The 19421-nt window shown below is 61.2% G+C and overlaps 1 protein-coding gene across 1 annotated transcript in view; it reads right to left on the bottom strand.

Moving 5' to 3' along the window:
* Nucleotides 1–2369: 2369 nt before the first annotated feature.
* The window catches only part of Grasp65 (Golgi reassembly-stacking protein 2), a 45243-nt gene continuing 28191 nt past the window's right edge, over nt 2370–19421 (bottom strand). The window contains exons 4-9 of the mRNA XM_037228869.1: nt 12222–12439; nt 10934–11045; nt 10808–10852; nt 8795–8966; nt 5574–5666; nt 2370–4238 (exon numbers count right to left, since the gene is read on the bottom strand). Coding sequence (XP_037084764.1) covers nt 4138–4238; nt 5574–5666; nt 8795–8966; nt 10808–10852; nt 10934–11045; nt 12222–12439 — 741 coding nt within the window. The 3' untranslated portion in view covers nt 2370–4137. The remainder of the gene's footprint in view (nt 4239–5573; nt 5667–8794; nt 8967–10807; nt 10853–10933; nt 11046–12221; nt 12440–19421) is intronic.

Raw genomic sequence — 19421 nt, 5'->3', positions numbered from 1 at the left:
CTGGCGCTCTCGGCGGGCACTCATTAGCGCTCTCAGTGGGCACTCACTAGCGCTCTCAGCGGGCACTCACTAGCGCTCTCAGCGGACACTCACTGGCACTCTCAGCGGAACTCCCTGACGCCCTCAGCGGGCGCTCACTGGCGCTCTCAGCGGGCACTCACTAGCGCTCTCAGCGGACATTCATTGGCGCCCTCAGCGGGCACTCCCTGACGCTCTCAATGGGCACTCCCTGTAATCCTCAGCGGGCTCACCATCCGTCGGCCGATCCGAGGAACTCAAGGGGATGAGGCACCCCGTCCCCTTCCGTCCTCACCCACCGCGCTAATCGCTCCCCATGTTGCCAAGGTTGATGTCTCGCAGATAAGCTGGAGCCGGCGCGGTTTCAAGGCCGCCGATGCCATGGGACGGCGCTATCTGCCGCTGAACCGCTGCACGCCCAGCCGGGACGCGCCGCTGTCGCGCCCGCGAGGCGGGGCGAGAAGCGCCGACCTGCAGGTCACGCATCGTCCGAGGCGTGGGAACAGGTCACTAGCCGTCCCCGTCCGCCGGCGGCCTGGTGTCCACCATGGCCAGCGATCACCGACGACCGAAAGGGCGGCCGGCCCTGACCTTGACGGGCGCGCCGGCACCAGTGCGTGCAACGTCCGCGCGCGCCACGCGGGCGCCAGTCACCGCCGCGTCATCAGGAGAGAGCGAGGATAGGGTTCACGCCGCGCCATCAATTACAGGCGCTCGCAATCAGCGCGCGCGATCCACTATGCCGGGCGGCCACGAGGCCGCTGGAGCGGAGAAGTGGTGGGAGATGTGTTTGTGCGAGTGTGTGGTGGGTGGGGGTAGAGGGGCTCATCCTCTCGTGACTTTGAGCGCGTGACGTCCGGTTTGTGGTATGTGCTCATAGAGGGCTTTGATGGCCGGCTCCTCGCGCCGAAACGTAACGTTTATTTACACGTTAGATCTGGACAAGCAACAGAGGATAATATACGAATAAATGTGCTGCGTTTTTCGTTTCGCTGTACTCAATCACGTCAGAAGAGAACCCTGGGGCTCTGCGCATGCGCAAGCACAAGCCCTGGCCGGGCGCCCCTGCCCACCACCAGCCCGGAGGCCTGCCCGTCGCACACCGACGGCTCCTACACGTGCAGCCACCGCAGCACGCGGGGTCAACGGGCCGCAGCCTGCGGAGACCACGGCCACGCAGACCGCGTAGCAGCCGCTTATCCAACCAGCAGTGACGACAATGCCCACGGCAGGGCGCTCGCGTCGTGGTTGCGCGGCCGACCGCCGCTGGCGCGCGGTCGGCTCGCCGGGTCGCCGCGCGGCCGTCTACCGTGTGAGTCCGCTGACGCCCGCAGCCAGGCCCGGGTAGTGCGGCACGGGCGCCGCCTGCGACGCGCCGCCGTCCGCCGGCGGCGCGGGTGGCGCCACCGTCGCAGTCGGGTACGTCGGGTAGCCGGGGATGTACGGAGCCGGTGCGGTGTGCGGCTGCGACGCCGGCGCGGTGGGGGCGCCTGGAACCCACGGCACACGTCAGTGACGAGCGACAGGCGGCACCGGGCCGCGGCGTGACACACAGCCGGGTCAGCGACGGCCACCGTGGCACGTGGATTTCTCACGGCCCGTCGCCGGGCACACACGCGACTGTTTTCAACACACCCGCCGTTTGCAGCGACTCATGGACATCGATACACCTCGGGGGCAGGCGGTCAAAACAGTCAGCCGGCTTCAGAACAGCGGCGGCAGCCAAAGGGCGACGAGCGCACGTCAACGGCGAAGTTGGCCCCCGGGACAGTGGCGGCACCAGCGAAGGCGGCACCAGCGGGGGCGGCGTCTACGTACCATGCACAGCCGGCCCCGGCCGGCGGCGCGGCCGGCGGAGGCGGGGTCGTCTCGGCCCAGGCATGCAGAGAAAGCCACTAAGAGAGGCGCGGAATGGTGCGGCGTGCAGATAGCTAGGCGCTGCGGCGGCGACGGGGTCGCTGGGCGCAAGTGCGCGGCCGCGAGGTGGCGTTAGTGGTTACGGCAGGTGGCGGCGGCGGGGCGGAGGAACAGTTAAGGAGGGGGGGGGGGGGGGATATCAGGCAGATGGCGCCGCTGCCCGCCAGGCCAGGACTGTCGCGCCGTCGGTGGAGAGTGGGAAGAGAGCGGACACAGCATAAATCACAGCACGACCTTCTCCAGACACGCGCACACGGCTGCTTCGAGAGCAGAGCAGTGCTGGTTCCGGATTACACGAGTGCGGCGAGGCACGCCAGCCTCGATCACACCGGACCGGGACGCCGCACCCCCACAGACCGGGAGGTGAGCGGAGACTACCGTCACACCGCACACGCCGCACAAGCCGCCGGACGACGCCGCACACATCACACGCAAGGGCAGATCACGCGGGGCTTCGAGGGTAATTTGCAAACGTGTGAAGCATGTTACACAGTTGGTTGGACGTAAATCAGCGGCATCCACCGGCAGCAAAGCAGATTACAGCACGGCACAGGACGCCCCCGACAAAAGCGGAAGGGGCTATCACTATTCAATACCGCATCATCAGACGGTGCCCAGACCGAAGCAGGGAGACCGAAGCAGGACCTGACGGAACAGGCTGGTCTCCAAGGGAGGAGAAGAGGAAAAGAACAGTGGATAACTGAAGACCAAACCATCTGACAGCGAACTTAGAACGATCTCAGTTCAGCGAATGCCAGCCTGACAGCAGTCAGGTGCAACGGAAAGATGCACGCCCCACATTGCAGAACGCATTGCCATCCGCGGTATACGCACAGGTGATGGTTGAGACCACAGGCAGAATGGCAGACAAAGTAAGAGAATACAACGAAGACAAGAGGTGTAAACTTCTGCTGGGGATCACTGGACGCGAATAGAACGGAAAATACGGATGTATCGACAGTGTCTGCATTTTGGCGACGGCCGCGGCACGAGGAAAAGGTTTCGTTGACGGGGAATTATACCAAAGCATCCCTCCGTGCTTGCGACCGCATTCCACATGTACAAATACTCCACGCAGGTACGCAGAGTCCGTTCATGCTCCTAACGCATGCGCCAGACAGCTCGTGGCAGGGCACAGTGCGTTACTGGTGTCGATGCATGCAAAATGGGCAACCGACCCGGACGGATTGCTCACACAAACCGAGGTGTTCCACAGCTTTCTTCTCGTACATAACAATATACCGAACATACTTTGCGTGAAATTACATTTCTGGTTAACTTCGTTCTCTAATTGAAGAGGGCTGAACTTGGTTCGGCTCACATTCAGTGCTGTGTGGTGATGCTTAGACTACTGCGAACAAATACGCGACCAATTCACGATCAACATCTTATTGTGGAGTCGAAGCTGAAGGCTGGACCGCCTGAACGGCCCATTCAGATGGGCGCATTTATATTTAATGGCATGATCGACACATCATGCCAGTCATGCCAATATCTTCAGGTGATCCACTATGTCTAACCACGGAAACCGTTCAAGCATCTGTACTTTGCTGCTGCCACCCAAACTAGACCAAACTTCTCAGTCAGTCGACACGGTTCTGTCAAATATGTCTCGGGACCATTCATCTTATATATTTATTCAAATTCTGTGCCAAAAGTCACAGCAAGACACCCAAGTCAAACAAAACCGCGCAACACCGGGACTCAAATCAGAAAATACCAACGCTAGCCAACCACGTCCCATTCATTAACTGCCCTAGAAAGCAAAAAACGCCGTTCCCCACGATAAACAAATCCATTATCCAGAGCTGCTGCGATTGTTATCCATTGAAGGCTACCACTTAAAACCATTTGTTCTCATACCACTCGCACAACGTGCCAACAGATTCAGCGGCGACCATCACTACTGCACTTGTTTCCGCGTTTTCATCCACCAGCACTGTCCCACCCCTCGTTCTTCCTCCAGCCACGGGTGCAGGTTCGGGTGCACCAGCCGACACCAGGCTGCCCACAGCTGCTGGTGCATTTACTTGGGGACCAGTGGTGACTCCGGCATCTGATCGCCAGTCGTGCCGGAGCTGCAGCAGCAGACACTGCCCGCCGCATGCTGGGCAGAGCTGACGCCATGCGGCAGCCAGCCGGCCGACGGCAGCGCCACAAGCTGTGATTGCCGGTGACATCTAGCCCGCCCGCTAGATGCCTCTACTCGCCTGTGCTGACGGCGACGGGCGCCGAGGCGAGCGGCGGGGCCGGTGCGGCAGCGCGCGGCGGCGGCAGTGCGCCCGGCGGCAGCACGGCGCTCACTGAAACCCCACCAGCAGCTCGCTTTACCGCCCCGCCCGGCACGGACGCCCTCGGCTTCTCTTCCACTCTAGTCACCGAGGCTACAACGTCAGGCAGAATTAACGTCGTGCGGTCCAGCCATCCAGCTGGGGTTGTATCACTAAACTACTCATACGCACGGCCCGGAATCCATCCGGATCATACAGCGCTTCTGTACCTACTCGCATATCGTTTGGTCCTGGCCAATGTTCATCGTTCATGCCTCTTCCCCGTCCACCCCACCGCTTGGTTAAACCAAGCGCGCAACCTGCTCCATTCCAGTCACACTGCTTCACATCCAATGCCGAATAACTCGCGCGTCTCGAACAAACCCAGTTATAAACGGCGTTATTCATAACTGATAGCTCTTGATGGACGCCGCGAATCCATTACCAGCTGTGGATAGCTGGCACCGATTCCACAGCATCTCCACAGCTGCGAAGCGCACGCTTCTTATCCGATGACGCTAATGTAGCTCTCCCGCTCTCTCTCTCTCTCTCTCTCTCTCTCTCTCTCTCTCTCTCTCTCTCTCTCTCTCTCTCTCTCTCTCTCTCATCTCTCTCTCTCTCTCTCTCTCTCTCTCTCTCTCTCTCTCTCTCTCTCTCTCTCTCTCTCTCTCCTCTCTCTCTCTCTCTCTCTCTCTCTCTCTCTCGTTCTCTCTCTCTCTCCTCTTTTTCTCCATCCCCAGCCACCAGGGGCCCGTCACCGATCAGCAACACAGAAGGCCACAGCGCGATCTCAAGCAGTCTAATCGTACAACACGGGCAGCCCCGGCCACCGGGCCTACTACGTACACTACATCGAAGGGGCCGGGGGACATGCATCACCACCTCGATCTCCGGTCGCACCGGCAGCCGCATGCTCTGAGGACCGCCGTCCAGCGACAGCGGCATGTACCGTCGGGCGGTCGGGGGAGGGCGCACCAACACGGCGTGTTACACAGGGTGACGTGTTAGTCACGAGGTCCCACAGACTGGCAGCACCGCGCGGCGCCGGCGTCGGGGAAGATGTGATTTTGTCCTGAGTTTCAAAGAAGAGCTAGTGACCGCGGGGCGAGTGCTATCGCAGAGTCTAGACACTGTGGATAGCGGACCTCTCCGTGCTGCCACCTGCCCCGGTAGAGCACCGGCACCAGGTGGCGCCACCACCAGCCCCGCCAGGACCCCGGAGCGTATGACCCCCCCCCCCCCCCCCACACACACACTTCAGCACACAGCCCAGGGCGGCTGACAGCGCACCGCCCCATCATGACACCCCGGAGAGGCGCGACACGAGCGCGGGCCGGCGGAGGGGGCGGCCGGCGGCGGCGCGCTCACCTGTCAGCGGCGGCATGCCCGGCAGACTGATGGGCGTGGTGACCGGCATGCCCGAGATGGACGGCAGCGGCGCCGGCGGCGGCACACCTGAAACTGAGCGGCCGACACCGGTCAGCACACAGCTCGCAGGAGGCAGGCATCCATCCTTAACGCCGAACGGCTGCCACCAGTCAGAGACGAGGGAGGGGCGACGCCCCTACCACTGCGTGGGCAGCCAGCACGGGATCACAAAGGGGGGAGGAGAGAGGCACAGATCACATGCGGAGCAACACCAATGCGCCCCCAGTAGCCGGCACAGGCCACGGACCGGCGAGGGGCTCCTGTTCCGTTCCTGCTGCTTAACACGAACGGGTCACCAACAGGTCACGGACAGCGGATGATGCCCTCCCCGCCACTGGGGATCAGACGGAGGCCGGTCGCGGCCATGTTGACCGACCGTGGCGACCACAGCGGCCCACCGCCGCCAGCAGCATCAGCGCTGTTTCGCCGTGTCTGGGCAGCTACCCCGCCACCAGCAGCATCAGCGCTGTTCCGCCGTGTCTGGGCGGCTACCCCGCCACCAGCGGCATCAGCGCTGTTTCGCCGTGTCTGGGCAACTGCCCCGCCACCAGCAGCATCAGCGCTGTTTCGCCGTGTCTGGGCAGCTGCCCCGCCACCAGCAGCATCAGCGCTGTTTCGCCGTGTCTGGGCAGCTGCCCCGCCACCAGCAGCATCAGCGCTGTTTCGCCGTGTCTGGGCAGCTACCCCGCCACCAGCAGCATCAGCGCTGTTTCGCCGTGTCTGGGCAGCTGCCCCGCCACCAGCAGCATCAGCGCTGTTTCGCCGTGTCTGGGCAGCTGCCCCGCCACCAGCAGCATCAGCGCTGTTTCGCCGTGTCTGGGCGGCTACCCCGCCACCAGGGGCATCAGCGCTGTTTCGCCGTGTCTGGGCGGCTACCCCGCCGCCCTACCATCACTGGCGTTACGGGTGAAGTCCGCGCCGTCAAAAAACAGCAGCGCAGCGGCGGGCCACCCACGCCGCCACCCCAGCCACCCCTGAAGCGAACCTCGGCGGGCCACCCACGCAGCCACACGAGAGGTGAACCTAATCGCACGCACGTTCCACTTCGCTGCCTGAAGAACGAAGGCCTACTATTACAACCGGCTTTTCACGATGGCAGCAACATCATTACCTGAACGACCGCACAAATGCGGGGAGCGCGACGTGTTTAGCTCGCCCACTCGCACCGCGACCGGCCAGCCGGCGGCGTCGCGTGCATCGAGTGGGCGGGCGCGGCCTCTGAGCGTGCGTCGGGCGGGCGAGCGCCGCCTCCCGGCGCGCACGGCTCGCGCCAGGCGCTCTCGCCGCTGACGCAAACCACCCGGGCTAGCACCATCGAACTCTGCCGAGGCGTCGCAGCCTCCGGTCACGAACGGAGGGCGGAGGCGGGGGCGTGGAAAACCCAGCCGTCCCCGAGCTGCGTCGCACGGCACGTCTGCCAGGCTCGACCTAGCCGCCGGCGCCGCCAAACGCCGGCGTAGCGCGCGGCGGCGGCCGGGCACCGCCGTCGCTCGCTTTGCGACCGAGCGGTACGGCCATGGACGCGAGCTTATCTACGGAACGCCAAAGACTACTGTGGCCTGATGAGCACTCGGCGGTGACAGTGCAGCTCCTAGCACAGGCATTTTCCCGCCGCTCCGCCGCGACTCGGAGACACCAGCTGACCGGCCGGAGGGGAAGGGTGGGGATGGGGGGGGGGGGCGCACGCGCCGGCCGCCGGCAGCGGTGTGACAGCGTGCCACACGCGGCGATGACGCGAGACGCGCGCGCACACGCCACCTCCAGCGGCGCGCCTGGGGAAGCCCTAATCTGTCGACCGGCCCAGCGTCCGCGGCGTCGTGGGTGTCGGGCACGAGCCGCCCAGACGGCCGCCGCCGACGACACGGCCGGCACTGGCACAAGGACGCCGCCGGCCCTGCAAGACAACGTCGAGGGGGAGGGGTGCTAACGTGCACGATGTCCGGACGTCTCCAAGCTCAGTTAAGCAGATTGTGTGGGCATCGCAAGCCGAAATAGGCACGGTATGTCAGCGAGGAGCCTGAGATTCGGAGGAAGCGCCAACGGGATGTGATTACACCATCATTAGCAGGAGTTGTGAATTCCCGACGGGAACAAGCAACGGGAGGCGAAGGTCTCCGGGTATTTGCGGAGCAGGGTCCGGTAGCGGACCGGTTATGATGTAACGCTACCCGGACCGCAAGGACTACTTCGGAGTATCTAAATCCAGCACCCCGTCACCTTCCTACGCAGAAACACGCGGTTAACACATGACCACGGCGCCTCCTCCAGCCGCTAACCCGGCTGAACAATAGTAATGGGAACGGCCAGGCTGGATGGCCAGACGCGGGGGGCGAGCAGCGGTACCCGTCCGCGCAGGTAACCAGAAACACTTCCCGCCGGCGGTTTCCGCGCCTGATCGTCGACACGAGGCGCACGCGCAGGCGGGCTGGTCCGGCTGGTGCGGCGTGGTACAGCGAGACGAACTGGCTGCACGGGCGCAGCGGTCACAGGTGTCCGCTTCTGACACGTGATGATGACGGCAGCGCCCGTCGAAGCGTGCCGCGCTGCTGATTCAGCGAGGGATAGCGGGGCGATGCCGATCGGAGACGTTGGAGCCTTTCGCTGATTTGCCACGCATCGCACGTTTACCCCGGGCGGAGCGGTCCGCCGCTGGCAGTGCTGACGTCACAGCCACTGGCAGCGCTGGCGAACAGAGGACCAGCCCCACCGAACCCGCCTGGCGGAGGTGAAGCGACATCTGACCAGAGGCTGCCGGGCGTCACCGCAACAACGCCACGCTCCTGGACCACTGGCACCATCCACCTCCGACAGGCCGATGTCCGAGTGTACAGCCTGACCGGCTGCTGAATTCTGGAGAAACAGCGGGGACCACCCGATCCCCCGCAAGACACTGACAAGAGCCTCCAAGACAAGACACCCCTGCAAGACACTGCGCGGGGAATGGGCCCCAGCATGGTCAACGCACCGTCTCAAGTCTATCGTCTTCATTCATAGCGCCGCTCCCTCGTGTGGGATCATCCACGGCCGAGACCTTCACCGCCCGCGGCCCTGCTTACGCGGCTCTCACCCTCCGCCAGCCGGTCAGGTCCGTCTCCAACCCGACACCCGCGCCGTCTCTCCCCCACACGGCGCGCTCCCGTCCCTCTCCGGCGACCTCTCACCTGCGGCGGCGGCGGCGAACGGGTCCGTGGCGCCGGCCGCCGGCGGGGCCGTGAAGAAGCCCGGGTTGAAGGAGGGCACGGCGGCCACGGTCGGCACGGCGCCCATCTGGGCCGGGTGCGGCGGCAGCGGCGGCGGCGCCACGGCAGAGGGTGACAGCGCCGTCACGTCCGTCTGTCAGAGATCAGCCACAGTCAGAGGTAGACGGGGGCCAAACTCGCCGGCAGCTAGCGCTTGACTGTGGTCAGGCCCTAACCCAAGGTGGAGCGGTGGGTGGGGGGCGGGGATGAGGAGCTTTGCGATGGTGGGTGTGGAGTTCGGCTGAGACTGGGATAAGGCGAATGCCAAGCTACATAGGGCACGAGAAAACACAGGCGGTACACGTGCCAGCGAGAGATAACTGGGTAAGATTCAGCTCCCACCTGTTAACACGGCACATGCGATCATGACGGCTATCGGAATGGCGAGCACACAGATCGGAGAAGAGAGCAGGGCACAAACAGGGCTGAGCAACAACGTTGGTCAGCTCCAGAATCCACACATCACATCGGAATCCAGAACATAAAGGGCAAACCAGGCGGGCCCCTATATTTCAAGGTCAAGTGAAGCATTGTGTAATGCCACGTAAGTATTGGTGCTAACGATCACCGCCTCTTCATGGGCTTGCGGAGAAACCTGGGCTGTTTGGACATACCAGTCAGCAAAGGACGCCATCATTCCGAGTCCGCCCGGGCGATGGTATCAGACACACCGCAGGCAGCCTATTTGCGGTCACGGTGCCCGACCACCACACCGCATCATGAGTCAGGCTGTAGCGTACGGCACACCTTCACCGTACCGCACCGCCACGACTCATGAGGCATCACCGAGGCATTCGCCACCACCCCGTCAGCCACTTGGCTAACTAGTGAAAAAACCTCAATGGAGCCAGGCACCCGCCGCTCCGCCCCGCCCCTCTCTCGCGACCTACAATGACCGCTGCACGGACCGCGGGCTGGGCGACGCCGCTGCGGTCGGCCGGCACGCTGCCCGCGCCCGTCGCCAGCAGGGCGAGTCGTCTCCGGCAGCGTGTCCGCGGTCGACCGACGACAGTGGCGCAAGCCGTCTCCAGCGGTGTGCCTGCGGTCGGCCGACACAGTGGCGCGAGCCGTCTCCAGCGGCGTGCCTGCGGTCCATCGACAGCGGCGCGAGCCGTCTCCAGCGCCGTGCCTGCGGTCGGCCGACGACAGCGGCCGGCGACAGTGGCGTGAGCCGTCTCCAGCGGCGTGCCTGCGATCCATCGAAGACGGCGGCGCGAGCCGTCTCCAGCGGCGTGCCTGCGGTCGGCCGACGACAGTGGCGCGAGCCGTCTCCAGCGGCGTGCCTGCGGTCGGCCGACGACAGTGGCGCAAGCCGTCACCAGCGGCGTGCCTGTGGTCGGCCGACGACAGTGGCGCGAGCCGTCACCACAGCGCGCGGCCCGGCGCCGGCGTCATCCGAGCCGACCAGTGCGTCAGCGGATGACGCTCTGGACGCCGCGCGTGCATTCCGTGACCGTGCAAGGCGCGATGAGACGCCCCGTCGGAATTTCCCTCGCGCCGCAGGGCAGGCGGGGAGGGACGGCGGTGCTGATGCGCAGTGTGACGAACGACTGGGGCCGTGTTGAGCGGCGGACCGGGCGCTATCAGTGGCGCAGCAGACTCTGGCGACAGTCGACCCACGTGCGGCGACGACCACTGCCGTAGCTTGGCTCACGGCTGTCGTCGCATTTTCGATGGTCCACCGGGACAACGTACGCGGTGGTGAGGTTGGTCAGGTCGCGTGGACACCCACGGCAATCAAACCATGGGTCCCGAACGCTAGCACATCACTGGTCATGGTCCAACACCACCGCCACTCTCACGTGACGCCAGTCGCCAGTCACGCACCAAACAGTCACCCGCCGTGGCCTGCAGTGACCAACCACCCGCGTCTAAACAGCGCGCCACTGCCGACACCACGGACCGTGACGCAGCGCGCGCCTGGGCGCCCCTCACCTGCGGCTGCGGCGGGCCCGTCACGGCGCCGCTCGTGGCTGCACTGGGTGCCGGCGGCGGTGCCGTCCCACCCTCGGCGGCCGGCGCCGGCGGAGCCGCAGCCGCGGCCGCAGGGGCCGCCGACAGCTGCACCGTCTGCACGTGGCCGGCCACGGCCGCCGCCGGAGCCTGCGGCGGCGGCGCCGACACGATGTTGGGGATACGGTGCAGGTAGCCGTAGCCGATACCGCAGCCCAGGCTGCCGGAGACCAACACACAGTCGGATGGGGTCGGCAGCGAGCAGGGGGAGTGGAGGGGAGGAGAGGGGTGCCGTGACGATCAGGGCGGCGAATCACGCCGAGGGCACAAAGCACGACTCACGGGAAATGCGCACAAGTTTCTCAAAAGGCGTGGGACACAGCAAAAGCACGCGCGTTCACATGTGCAAGTTGGTATGCGGGTAGATCAGGGGTGCACGAATGACCACTTGACATTCGCTTAACCAAAATCGCCTAGACTCTTCACAAGCCAACAACAACAGGCCAACACCTTTCGTTTTGCCCGCCGGACCAGAGCGCAGCTGCACTACGGACGAACTGTAAGGACCAGACCGCAGCCTGGTGTGTACGCTAGTTGCTAACAAAAAAAGAAGAAAAAAAGAAGGCTAATGACTGTCATTTACCGGCGTGCTTACTCTATGTCTACCTTTAACCTGGTGTGGGAGGCAGTCCGCTCCCCGCCGCATGCATGCCAGCTGCTCCGGGAAAGCACTACGGGCTGCCACCCCATTCACAGGATTCATCGCGTGAGCTTGTATACTGGTTTCCAGAGTGGTAGTGCCCTGTCCTGGGCTTGCCTCCCTTTCCACCACTCGCTTTGCCGCCCGGGCGCCTGGTCACAGTGACGACCCTGACCCCGTACCGACCTGCCCTCGCCGCCCGGTCACAGTGACGACCCTGACCCCGTACCGACCTGCCCTCGCCGCCCAGGCGCCCGGTCACAGTGACGAGCCTGACCCCGTACCGACCTGCCCTCGCCGCCCAGGCGCCCGGTCACAGTGACGAGCCTGACCCCGTACCGACCTGCCCTCGCCGCCCGGTCACAGTGACGACCCTGACCCCGTACCGACCTGCCCTCGCCGCCCAGGCGCCCGGTCACAGTGACGAGCCTGACCCCGTACCGACCTGCCCTCGCCACTCGGTCAGTGACGAGCCTGACCCCGCACCGACCTGCCCTCGCCGCCCGAGCGCCCGGTCACAGTGACGAGCCTGACCCAGTACCGACCTGCCCTCGCCTCCCAGGTCACAGTGACGACCCTGACCCCGTACCGACCTGCCCTCGCCGCCAGGTCACAGTGACGACCCTGACCCCGTACCGACCTGCCCTCGTCGCCCAGGCGCCCGGTCACAGTGACGAGCCTGACCCCCGCACCGACCTGCCCTCGCCGCCCCACTGGCTGTTGGGCGTGATGGTGACCTCGCGGCAGGCGTCCAGGCCCGAGTTGTAGACAAACAGCTTTAGCGGCTTGGTTTCGTGCGTCTCGATCAGCTGGAACAGGTCCTCCGACTCGTGCAGCACTGAGTCGGCTCCGATGATGTAGTCGGTGTGCGCGTGCAGGCCCGCCAGCTCGGCCGGCGAGTTCGGCTCCACGTCCTGATCCACAGCGAGGGGGACGGGGGTCAGGGGACGGGTGGCGCAGGTTCTACACGTGTAGTCCCCGCGTCCAGCGCCGGTAAGGTGGGGTCGATACCGCCGCTGGTCAGCCGTCTACACACGGGGGGGGGGGGAGGGGGCGAAGGTTCTACACGTGTGATCCTGGCATACAGCGGGACGAGATGAGGTCAACACCGCCGCTGATCAGCCGTCTACAAAGGGGGGGGGGGAGGGGGGGGGCGGAGGTTCTACACATGTGATCCTGGCATACAGCGGGACGAGATGAGGTCGACGCCGCCGCTGGTCAGCCGTCTACAAAGGGGGGGGGGGGGAAGGGGCGGAGGTTCTACACGTGTGATCCTGGCATACAGCGGGACGAGATGAGGTCAACACCGCCGCAGATCAGCCGTCTACAAAGGGGGGGGGGAGGGGAAGGGGCGGAGGTTCCACACGTGTGATCCTGGCATACAGCGGGACGAGATGAGGTCGACGCCGCCGCTGGTCAGCCGTCCACACACGACGTGCCGCGCCACGCGGCCGCCCCGCGATGACCGCCAGTTAGCTTCGGCTCCGTGCGTCTATGTTATGGACGTAAGAAGCGCCATGTCCGACGGCATCGCAAGATCCAGGTCAAACTGGTCCACTGAAAAACGCTTGTTATTGACCTGAGATCTGCTGAGATCATATGGTGCCGATGCCAGCTTTGGGTCATTTGCGATGTGCACAAATTACCGCGAATCCGGTGAACACGAGCAAAGACGACAGCTGGCCCCTGTCAAGCAAACCTTGCTGCCGGAATATCACACGTAATACATCATGTGACGTAAATGCTTAAGTAACGAGGGCACATCGTGAAAACTGATGCAACCGAACTTCGCGGACCAGAGCAGGTCAGCTGGCGCGCGACGGATAAGGGGAGGCACCGGGGGCCCGTACCCACCAGGCATCAGACTATCCCTGGCGGCGCGGGAGGCCGGCACGCAGCCTGCGCACGGCTGCGCCCTCCCGCCTGGGCACTGGCCAGCTAGCAGGGATCCACACTGGCTCGCGCCGCGCACCACGAGGTGTGCGAGTCATCACCCTTTGCGAGCGGGGGAGCCACTCCCTCGTGAAGAGGGTGTCACGGCTGGGCCAGGATGGCACGCTGGTAGCGCTAGAGCGCGCGCCGGCGCCTCGGATGTACGCCTCGTGGAGGCGCCAGCCAGCTGGTGGCCGAGCACAGCGGCCCAGCTGGGCAACAGAGAGCGAGCCGAGCTCGAGGCGCAGCCCGCCACACCACACTACGTATTCGCTAGTTCGGGGGCGCCAGACCGGAACAGCTCCTGACCGCTGACAGTTCACGTGACACCACTTCCGGATCAGTCCACGACCGATTCACTCACGCAGCACCACACCACCATCGGCTACGCGCCACACGCATTCGGAGCCCGTGAAAACACGTGTCGCGCATTACCTGTGGCTAACCGTCAGCTGATGTCCGGCCCGGGCGACACCATCCGACCTCAAGTGTACATGTGATGCACCCACAGCGCGCAGTACTATACAAGCAGTACACTCGGCGCTACGTCAAAATCGAGCTGGTTTCACGTGCACCAACAAACGTCCGCATCCATTTAAGGACAATATCTCCACCGACCCGAGGGCCGCGGAGGACGACGGCACGCAACGCCGCATCGCCACCTGGTCCATATCCGCCAACGGTTACAAGGAAAAGTGGCAGCGCATCACGCCAATCCCATCAGGGCTCGTGAATCCCTACATGCGGTCATAACGTAATTTCTTAAGCTACTTGAGCTCCCGGAACGACCGCAGACATTGACGCCGAATGTTGGCATGACGGCTGCAGGTTGTATCTATTCCGCTTCCCGGATCAGCGGCGCGGATTTCTCTCTGACGCCAGCCCGATTGACATCTGGCTCAGGTTTTCTCTCTGACGTAAAAAAGCCCCGTTGGAACATGATCAGGGGTGGGGTTTCACGCGCTATAAAGTCCTCCGCAGCAAGGGAGACCGGTGCCGGTTCAGTAAAAGCCGGCAGGGAGACCGATGGCACGCATTTTAGCCGGGCGTCCGGACGCAGAATATTCCCATGCAGATTCCGTACATATTATACACACACATATATATATATATATATATATATATATATATAAACCTAGATAAACCTATCAAGCCTACCAACCTATGATATATATAAACCTATCCGATTCAAAATGACGGCTGACTCAGCACTGCGACCATTTTTACCCGTCGTTCTAGTTTCCGGGCTTGACGTAGCATTATCCTTTAGATCAAAAGATGGGTCGTACAGAGTCTATCCGATATTTGTCAATCTTTACTTTCTTACGTTTCGAGATCTTGCCTCATCGTCAGAGAAGCATAAATGGCACAATAAATAAATTTTTAGTTTTAAAGGATAAAAATTGTGCACTTTTCTTGGAAAACATCTCTTGGTACGGAGAAGACAAATAAAACATGGCCAATTGAAGTAAGACAGAATCCTATTGTACTTTAATACATGTAAAACACACCCATAATGGGAACCTGAGTTATCATGTAAGTAGTTTGCTCCTGTCATTTTCACGCATTTTCGTGCTCTCTCCATAAGACCGGACATTTACTGTCACTATGTAGGTGATATCTTTGTGGAGGTTAGGGAGAATGACGAACTAAAACATCTCAAAAACACCTTTGAAGAGCAGTCCGGTTTAAAATTTGCAAAAGAACGGAGTGTGCAAAACATAATACCCTTACTGACGTGACTGTCGATGGACAAGGACAGCGATTTAAAACGACTGTGTACCGAAAGCAGACTTACAACGGATGGTGCTCAAATGCTGACAGTGAGCGTCCTCGACGCTACAAAATTAGCATCATAAGGCCATTTTTAGACGTGCATTTAAGCATTGCTTCGATTGGACAGAGCTGTATTCGGAAAGGGTACGAATCAGACAGGTCCTGGTGGTGAACAACGGTTTTTCAAATTCTGGCGTTGAAAACGAAACACAACGAACACATGAAAAGACACTTTGACAGCAAGCCAAGACAAGACAAACAACCAAACAGCCAACTGAATTATCAAAATCAAATGACATCTGCCCGCAAACAAGACGCAGGAGCTCTACGGGAAATCATTTCTGGACTTGTAAAAGACAAGAACAACCACAAAATAGACATTGTCATTTATTATTGCAATGACAAAATCTTCAACTTTGTTGTGAGAAACAGCCCGGACAAACCCGACAAACTAAAATGCACCAATGTAGTGTATCAATTCAAATGCAACATCAAAGGCCACAAACTTCGTTCCATACACTACACTGATATGACCACAACGACACTCTCGCGACGTCTGACAATGCACTTACGTGACGGGGCACCTCCGGACCACATGCGACACGAACGTCACGAGACACTGACACAACAACTGACAGAGGACACCGACGTATTACAGACGTGCAATGACAGAAGACGTCTTCAAATTTGGGAAAGTGCATTTATTACCGAACTCTCTCCATCCCTTCACAGACAAACAAATTCTTGTACAAACCTTTAATTACTAGGCGGTGGGCGGTGAGCACTATTATTGTATATATTGAGTGTATATTATCATATTGACGTGATTGTAGTGCGTTCGTGTCTTAGTAGTCTTCCCATTATGGGTGTATTTTATATGTATGTTATATGGATTCTGCCTTACTTCATTTGGCCATGTTTCATTTGTCTTCTCCGTACCAAAAGGTGTTTTCCAATAGCTGAGTACAATTTTCATCCCTTGAAACTAAAAACTTATTTCCTGTGCCATTCAGTCTTCTCCGACGATGAGACAAAATCTCGAATTGTACGAATGTAAAGACTGACGAATATCTGATAGATGCTGTACGAGCCATCTTTAACTAAAGGGCAATGCTACATCAAATGCCCGGAAACTAAAGCGATGGTTGAAAACGCTCGTCAGTGCCGAGTCAGCGGTCATTTTTAGTCGAAAAGGCATAACAGAAATTGTTCTTAAAAGATATACCGATATATATATATATATATATATATATATATATATATATATATATATATATATATGAATAAAAGCACTCTACGCCAGTTTTGGACAGCATTAACGGTTAACTTGGCCGTCCATGAGGTCCAGACGATAAGCTCGGGTATTTGGTGCGGCGGTCCTAGCTGGGCGCGTCCCGACCGCCCCGGTCACTTCGGCTCCGTCGACAGCGCAGCGGACACCGGCCTGCTGCTGGAGCAGCGGGACGAACCACGGGGCAGCAGCAGCAGAACACCAGCACCGGCAGGAACCGGCAGCAGCCAGCGGCGGACGGGCGAGGTTCGCAGACGGCTCCAGCAGAGCGCGGCCGCGCAGCCCCGGCCGCCACCGCACCGTGCACGCGGTCACGGCCACCAGGGATGTGCATTGTCGAAACGTATTTCGGAAGGAAATGGTACCCCACGACTTTCGGGCCATGTTTCGCACAAAATGACATGGTATGGATCCGTGGTAAATCTCACCGGGCGGGGCCCAAGAACTGTCTGTTAAACGCATCAAAAGTCCGCTGCAGAGGCAGATGGCCGACCGCCTCAGCCCTGCGCCAGGCACGGCGCCCTGACCCAGCCGGCGCCGCACCTGGCGCGCCCAGCTGACCTGGTGTGTCCGGGCCCGTCCAGGAGCACCTCAGGCGGCGGCCCGCCCGCCTGCTGCAGCCCAGCTGACCCGACATCCCGGGACCGTCTGTCCCCGAGCACCTCGGGCGGCGGCCTCGCCAGCCTGCTGCAGCCCAGCTGACCCGACATCCCGGGACCGTCTGTCCCTGAGCACCCCGGGCGGCGGCCCCGCCCGCCTGCTGCAGCCCAGCTGACCCGACATCCCGGGACCGTCTGTCCCTGAGCACCTCGGGCGGCGGCCCCGCCCGCCTGCTGCAGCCCGGACGCAGACGTGCGCCCCAGGACTGCGGCGGCCGCCGAGATCAGCCGATTATACGGCCAGGGACAGGACCAGGACTTCAAAGCTCACGACCAAAACCAAGCGGCTCCTGAAAGACCAGGAGCGGCGGGGGCGCGGTGGGAGATTTGGGAGCGTCACGTGACGTCCACGCCGGATGGTGGGCGGCCGACGCGAGGTTGCGATACCCGGAGCAGTGCTGGGCGGCCCCCCAACAAGGGCGGGGGAAGGAAGCTCCCAGCATGTACGCGGCAGTCAGCGCAAGACGGCGCCGGAGGTTCGGCTCCGCTCCCGAGTACGGCGCGCCACGGGACAATCCTTCACCATCGCCGCCCACCTCCTCCGCCCCCGCAGGGTGGAAAGACAGACCGGAGGTGGACCTCACCGCCGCCATCGACACACCAAACCGCGGGGAAGTGGGACGGCCGTGGTGCTGCTGCGTTTGGAACCATGAACTCGGGCGCTCGCCAGTTGGCACAGCTGGAAGAACTCGCTGGGGGCGAAGGGCGATCTTCTATGATGTAGACCAACTCACGGGCTTCTTGCCTTGGGCGGCGCTTACGGTTTGGGGCGATTGCATGCAATTGTGGGGCTTGTGGTGGCATGATACATGCAACTCATCTGGAGATATTTGAGTGGATGGGGTGGATGGGCACAATCCAGATCAGAGTAAAGTGTGAACCGGGTCTGGCGGCATGGACAAGAAAGGGCTGGTTGTGGTGTGGCCAACCAGCCCGGTTGCTCTTCAGTCCTCCGTCTGAATCGAGCCGTACGCCCACATATCATGCCTCTGGCGGACCGTCACAGAAGGCGGCCTGCAGTCTCCGTAGTAGTGCGGTCACACCACGCAGAGCGACGGCTGGCCTGCCGGCCGGCAGACGACACCCGAGAAGCCCGGCATCCACCGCGGCTGGTGGGCTGTGGCCGACTGACGAGCGGTCACCACTGGCAGGCCGACCCCGGAGGACAGACCGGCGCAGCACCACCTGAGCTCGTGCTCCTCCTCCCTGTCGGCCCGGGGCCGGCCAGTGGCCTCCATCAGAGGCCCCAGCCCGGCGGGCCGCCCGCCAGGTGGGAATTTCCAGGCAGCCACCAGCTTGGCTTTGATGGGAAGAGGATCGATCGCCGAATCAGGACCACCCGGCTAGGCCGGGCAGTGTTGGAGCCTTGGCACTGTGCCAGGACATTCGACACTGACACAATTTGTAACACGGATTTCATACAAAAGAGGATGAACCAACGAGATTCCGTGCACAAACCACGAAATCATGGCCCACACTCAGCAACAAGCACCAGACACGCACATGTCACGTTAATCTATTTCGTCCCACAAACCGCCTCAAACGATTTTCCTCCCAGCCTTCACCAACGATACCCCATGCGTCCTCACCACCACTCCAGCCGCCAGTAAACCTTCCAATCGGGCCCTGTCTCACCGAGCGCTCTCTTTGCACAACATCATATACGCTACATGCTCGCCAGCCTCGTCTTCAATGGCGTACCCAGTGGTCAGGGTCGGGCCGGAGATGGCCCGGGAGCATTCCCCGGAGCCGCCCACGGACGGCCACGCAGTGGGCGGGAATTTTCCGCCTTTCTCGGGTTGCTTCGGAGACATATCCGCTCTGCCGGCTCTCCGGCGCGTGATTGGCTAATGCGTGGTGTGGGGTGACGGCAATGCTTGTGTCGTCAATGGATTGTCCACCCGCTTTGAAGAAAAAATGCTTACTTAAGCAGAAAGAAACCTAGGCTGATGCGCAACCTAGGTTTCGCCAGCTCATCCGAAACCGAATATGGTATGCAAGGAATAGTAAGTGCGAAACCATGGTGATGAACAGCTTCAAAATGATGAGTTGAAATGTTATGTTGCTTCGGAAACACACCTGTTTGTGTTACTGAGAAATAGATTACCTGCATGGTTTTGAAATCCAGCGGTGTTACATTTTGAGTCCAAAGGGATATGCATTAGTCCCAACTAGAAAAGCTTATAAGAGCTGAGGATTCATACAACTTTGTGATCGAAATACTAGCATATGGGGATT

This window comes from Pollicipes pollicipes, unplaced genomic scaffold, assembly GCF_011947565.3.
Source record: "Pollicipes pollicipes isolate AB1234 unplaced genomic scaffold, Ppol_2.1 Scaffold_6138;HRSCAF=7277_pilon_pilon_pilon, whole genome shotgun sequence".
In the NCBI taxonomy this organism is placed as follows: domain Eukaryota; kingdom Metazoa; phylum Arthropoda; class Thecostraca; order Pollicipedomorpha; family Pollicipedidae; genus Pollicipes; species Pollicipes pollicipes.
Note: the sequence above shows the minus strand (reverse complement) of the source record. Positions and strands in the feature narration are given on the sequence as shown.